At 26.3% G+C, this 6,576-nt stretch overlaps 2 protein-coding genes across 2 annotated transcripts; one reads left to right on the plus strand and one right to left on the minus strand.

The window, feature by feature from the left end:
- The first annotated feature begins 1,335 nt into the window (after positions 1-1,335).
- Positions 1,336-1,978, plus strand: LOC122568194 (mitochondrial import inner membrane translocase subunit Tim8). The gene is made up of 2 exons (XM_043727650.1): positions 1,336-1,576; positions 1,782-1,978. The coding sequence occupies exons 1-2, from the start codon at positions 1,478-1,480 to the stop codon at positions 1,953-1,955; spliced, it is 273 nt and encodes a 90-aa protein (XP_043583585.1). The 5' UTR covers positions 1,336-1,477; the 3' UTR covers positions 1,956-1,978.
- Positions 1,979-2,102: 124 nt separating this feature from the next.
- On the minus strand, positions 2,103-6,258 carry LOC122568189 (ufm1-specific protease 2). Its single transcript, XM_043727633.1, has 10 exons — positions 6,070-6,258; positions 5,769-5,984; positions 5,448-5,675; positions 5,216-5,377; positions 5,036-5,129; positions 4,681-4,941; positions 4,451-4,597; positions 4,210-4,345; positions 3,887-4,140; positions 2,103-3,813 (listed from the first exon to the last, which is right to left on the minus strand). Exons 1-10 carry the CDS (start codon positions 6,106-6,108, stop codon positions 3,602-3,604), a joined length of 1,749 nt encoding a protein of 582 aa, XP_043583568.1. The 5' UTR covers positions 6,109-6,258; the 3' UTR covers positions 2,103-3,601.
- Positions 6,259-6,576: the final 318 nt, after the last annotated feature.

Here is a 6,576-nt window from a genome sequence, read left to right on the forward strand (position 1 = left end):
TATCCTTCTACATAATTTTTCACGGTTCAAATAAATGTATTGTATAAATGTATTGATTCATAGATGACTTTTTATTATAAATTGCTGTGCATGAATTTTCAAATTTATTTTTTTTCATCAGGTTTTATAATATATATGTGTGTGTATATATCATATATTGAAATTATTTGTATCGTAAATATATTCATAGCTAACCGTATTTTATATTATATAGAAAGTAAAATGAAACGTATTTGCCATACATAGGTTTATTTCAAAAAAGTATATCAGATAATCGGAAAAATAATAAGCAAGTCAAACATACGAACGAACAAGACATAATCGCAAGAAACAAATATTCCAAGGAGGACATAAGATCATTAAAGTCTTAATACCTATTTGTATCTGACGTTCATTCTTATAATTATTAAATGGCATTGTTATTGTCAAATATTTAGCATCGTAAATCATAGTATAATATCGTAGTGACTTCATTAAAAACTTTTTATAAAATTTTTCGATATAATAACAAAATTGAAAACTAATTCCTTTTTTTATGAAAATACGAAGGCTTAGCTTTACTGAAAACAAATTTGTGGAGAAACCACGAACATATACATGTATTAATACAATAAAAATGTTATCTTTTTCATTAAAGAACACTTTATGTGTATTAACTTTCTGTATGATCCAACTGTCTAGATGTGGGGAAGCAACTAGAGGAGGAGACAGAAGAGATGCTAAAGGAAGAACTTAATGCCAAAGCATACAGTCATGGACATAGAAATATAGGAATATAACACAAGAACACTAGGATATACAAGAAGGCAATTTCCAAGAAAAGAAAGTAAGGAGGCGAACACGGAAAAGGGAAAAGAGAGAACTCAACTCTCTGAATAATACTATGGTTCTTTTTGCATATTTTATGAACTGTTGAAATATTATTGTACTCATATACGAATATAAGTATATATATGGATGGAGCAATAAATACTTATACTTGCTTACTAACTTTTTGTACATTTTAGTAAAAAATGACATGAATTATTTAAATAAGTCTTTTAGATCTTTACAACTACTATTACAAAGATAATCTAAAATTAATTCTATTGTATAATCATGTTATAAATATTTATATTTTAAATATAATATACTGTATTTTATCATAGTTTAAAATATTAAATATTTATTGTTATAGTTCGAATGCATTTTTTTTGTATTTAGTATCTCACATTACTGACTATTTTAATTAAACATTGTATTTTTCATAACAGAAAATGTTACTAGTTACTAGTAGTTACGTAATATTTTTTAATTCATAAAAAGAGTTACCTTGTATGAAGTATATAAGGTACTAGATACTCACTGGTAAACAATGATTTTGGTGATTATCTAATTATTAGGACCACGTGTATGCGGGAAAGATTAAAATAATAATTTTATAAAATATTGAATAAATTATTTTGTAAAATTATAAGAAATACAATATACTCAAACTATGGCTGCCGATGATGCTATGGAAGGCAATAAGCTGGCAGAAGCAGAATTACAAGAATTTTTTATGGCTGAAAAGCAAAAGGCACAAATTCAAGCTCAGGTGAAGTAGATCTTATGACATTATTACTAGAAACTAAAAATCTTGTTCTTGTTACTTATGAATTGTTTTATTTGAAATTTATTGTAACACATTAGAGAGGTTAATTTATTGAACATTGTATATATTGTGTATATTGAACATGATTTTTTATTGATACTGTTGTTTTATAATCAAAAATTTTTTAATAGCAATAATATAATTTTAGATCCACGAATTCAATGATATTTGTTGGGAAAAGTGTGTTGATAAGCCAGGAGTCAAATTGGACAGTCGAACAGAAACATGCTTAAGTAATTGTGTTGATAGATTTATAGATGTTTCGCTTTTAATTACAAATCGTTTTGCACAAATTTTACAAAAATCTGTAGGAAACATGTAATATTAAACAAATTGTGCTTATAATAGTTGCATTGTTATTACCTAATATATGAAATAAAGCTCCTTTTATGTCATTTATATATTAAAACAAGTGTTTAGCGCACACATGTATGTGTTGAAAATAAAACATTACTTAATATTGATCAAATAACAAAAGGAATTATGTATTTTCTTTAACAAAATCATTTTTTAAAATATATTTGTACAAAAATTCAATGTATATGTTACAAAATGTACATCTTAACTTACAAATACCTGCAAAATTTTTAAAATTTGTTTGAGGACTATAGAAATATAGTATATAACAACTACGATGTTATAACAAGCATGTCTTTCTTTCAAGTGATACATGCTATTTTAATATCACATTATACATATTGAATAATTTTTAAGAGTATAATAATTATGTTGAACCTAAGTAATGCAATTAATTGCATTTATATATATAAATTAAAAATCTATAGAAAATTCTTCTGATTGTGTAAATATGTCAACAAAAAATCAGAATCTCCTAATTGGTAGAAATAACATTGTAAGTGTTTTTGCAGTTAAAGTATTTAATTTTCAGTTTATATATCCAAATATTTGAAATGCTGAATCTCATTGTTGGGGAATTCAAGAAATAAATATAGCAATGCAATTGTTTTTAATTTTAATTAACTTGTTAAAGCAAGTTGCATCTCTCTTTTGCTACAGAAGATGCTCAAATACATTTGCTTGAGCAATAACAATTTAGATAAATGTTTAAACATTTAATTTGTAAATTTATTTATGACAAACTTAATAATTTTCTACTGAGTTTAAGGAATTGTAATGATAATCCCATAAAGAAGAGCACTTGCTTCAAAATAATATAGTACAAGAAAATATAGTGCCAGAGATGTAACTCCCTTTAAATTCTTTAATACTTTCGAAAATATATATTTTAATTGAAATATATAGGACTAATATGTAGGTATCATTCTTGAATGTCTGATAATTTACTAATTCAAATTCACGAAGTGTTGAAGATTAGTTTGTACATGAATCTTTTGAACTAAAAATAGATATTTTACATATTTCAGCTACATTTAGGTTTATTACAGTAGTATTTAATATTTTTTGCAAAAATTAGAATATTTGCTTGCTTTCAACAAAGAAGGACTATTCAAAAACTAAAAGTTAATCATGAAAGAATAAAATTTTAGAATAGAAGTATCAATTTATACAGAAACAGTTTACTTTAGAATATTAATGTAGGAATGGTTATTTGTATCTTAAGATTAAATATTATGTTTTCCGATTTGTTTATAGTACTGTATTGAAAATGCACTCAATATGCAATTAATATCAACTATAAAGTAAAAACAAATATAAATAACAATGTTTTTCAGCTCAACAATTGTGGACACACCAACTTTTATATGGAAATAGTTGTATAACAAAATAGAATTTGCATATACATTTTGTGTAAGTTGTATGCCCATTTTAACGCGATATATATGTATATATTATATATAATCTAGTACGTATTATATATAATATATATTATCTGTGTATTCAAACATATACGTATTACATTATTTTGAATTCTCTAATTAATAAATATTTCTGAACATTGCCAGTGTTACTATGCATAACTTGCATTGAATTTTTAATTTAACATGATCAGATGCATACTGGCCTCTGAGGAAGACACATGTTGTAAAATGCATCTTTTTTCCAAAAATCTTTTGATTTCCATCCACACCAACCTTTGCTTATTATAGTTGGTAAATGATCACGACCTGTATAATGAGGATCCAAAATTAAGAATTTAACATCTCCAGTAATCTGATCATAGCTGACTCCTAAAATTGTATGTGCTAACACTCCTCCACCTATAATTTATTTATATATAAAATTTAAAAAAGTAAACGATTATTCTTACATCAAAGAGAAAGAGTTAATTACCAATCATTACTGGTGTACCCTGTGTCTGAAAGTGATGTAGTAGATTTGGAGCTAATGATGATACTTCTTCACCTGTAGATGCACAGAGTATTTTAACGCTAATATCCAAAAGGCTTTCCAGTACAAAACCTACTTCCGTAGAGCCAATCCATTGTTTACTATTAATAAAATTTGCAGGTTTGTCTCCTATATTAACTAAACATTTCTGTATTACACAATGAGAAGGTATTGGTATTTCAGTGTAACCTTGTAACCTGTAATGATTAATTTACAATTAAATAAAATTAGATAGAAAATTTATAACTTCCTACAATTAAAATTACCTGAACCATGAAATAATGGTTTGTAAGGATCTATATGCACATCCCCAACCATTATCATCAAAATTATCTTGCATATAATGATGATACATATATGAACCTTGTACAAGTTGTACTTTTCGATTACCGTTTATTGTATCTAATTAAAAAATTCGTGATAAGATATAGAAATAGTAATATGATATAATGTAATGCAACATACTGAATATAATGTAATGTGATATCATCACTATATTAAACGCACCATCATTTATCGAAATTGCTTCGTGAGGATTTCTAAGTATACTCTCTGTTTGTGAATCATTATCAAATTTCACAGCATTTGCATAACGAAAATACGGCCTAGTCATATCTAATCCCAAAATTTTATGTAAATTTTCACGATATTCCACTGAAATTTAATCAGATAAATATATATATTATATTATATGAATGTATTAAATTTTATATTTTACACAACGTGGAAAATCTTACTTGTTTCTTTATCATTATAACCACTTGGATAAACTACTGTGATCAGATGCCCAAGACCTTGAGGTTTGAAGTGTATGGGTACTGGAAGTCTTATAGATGTTTCTGATTTTTGCAGTTGATTCTCAAAACATTTTTCTATCAATTTAATACTTCGACACATGGATTCTACCAATATGCCATACAGATCTGCTGAACTTACATTGATGTTGACCAATGATAGCGTATCAATAAATAAATTACATTCCAAACTATTAAATGGTCCTGTATTATAAATATTACATTTGTTTGAATTCATTCATCGCATATTGAAAAATATGAATATAATATTTAATATTAAAAAATATAAATATAATACGTTTTATATAATGAAGTACTGGAGCATATTTAACATTTTCTTCAGAAAGTCTGTCTCCAGATATTTTTAAAAGTATATAAGCATTTACAGCATCCTAGTAATTTAATAAAATTAATACATATTTTTCGAAGAATATCAAAGGCATAGGCAATATTATAAAAGATACTAAAAAAAACATACCTCTATTCCCATAGCTCTCACAGCTTTTTTCACATTTTTATTTCCTTCATAATCAGATATGTCTAGAATTTCTCTTAAAGATATATCTTTCTCAATATTTTCATTGTTAAAAAGGAAAGCATTTTTTGATGGAAAATGAATTCCTACTTTGCCTGATACAATCTGTTACAAGGTAATTAGTATATATAATATGATAATAACAGTTTTTTTTGATAAAACACAAATAACTTACATTTTTTCTAGATTCTTCTAACACTTCCATTATATTATCATTTTGTGCAATTAATGGCAGGCTTCCTCTTAACCTAATATAAATAAATTCTCGGCAAATATCATTTTCATTAATGACATTTATATCAGTAACAGGTTCAAGTTTTAAATGAATATAAAAATACGCTTGTATCTTTAAATCGTCATGTGTATACTTCAAAAATAATGGATTATCTGTGATATCAATGTCCTAAACAATTATAACATGTAAACGTTAAAAGAATAAATTAAAATAAATATATTTTCTTCTATTTTTGCAGAATTACAATTAACATATTTTTACCTGAAACGCATCAGAAAGTTTTTCTTCACATTGACCCACATGTAAAATGCCACAAAGGTATACTTCTGCTGACATATGCAATTGTAACATCGTATGATTTATGTTGGCTTCAACATTATCTGCTATATGTATGCTGAATGTCAATACTGTTAATGTGTTATTATACATAACACCATATAAATGACCTGTTACACCATCTTTTATATTTTTTAAACGCTGAAAAATTACATTATTTATACAATAAGTATATGTCACAACACAGCAAGAAATAGAAAATATTAAGAGACATATTAGGAATTACCTCTATGACATTAGATAAAATTCGCAATTGCGGCGCCATTTCAACGATCTAATTATAAACTAGTTTTTTATATAAATTAATTCCGCATTAAGTGTGTGCTATCGCCATATGGCAAGGTTTGATTCAAAAAGTACATTAGAACAGGTGTAGTCATCCAATCAAAATTATATGAAGTACAAGATACAGGCAGTACAAGTATCATCAACTAAATGTATATAGACGGTAACAGAATGGTCATGCGTAGTTACGTATAGTTACCAAACTAATTATATTTGATAACATTCAAAAAGCCATGAGCAGAAATGTCATTCGCAATAATCGCAATTCGACATCGAAAGGTTGTATGATGTTATTGAACAGTAGCAGTCAATTTTCGAACATATAAGATTTGTTTACTAAATCGAAAAGTTCTCTGGATAATGTTGGTATCACAAAAGTTACTAGTGACTTGTGGTAGATTAATTTCAAGCTTCTGTCTTTCGTAGATCAAAATGTTCTTCACTCGGG

Source organism: Bombus pyrosoma, linkage group LG6 (genome assembly GCF_014825855.1).
Source record: "Bombus pyrosoma isolate SC7728 linkage group LG6, ASM1482585v1, whole genome shotgun sequence".
NCBI lineage: Eukaryota > Metazoa > Arthropoda > Insecta > Hymenoptera > Apidae > Bombus > Bombus pyrosoma.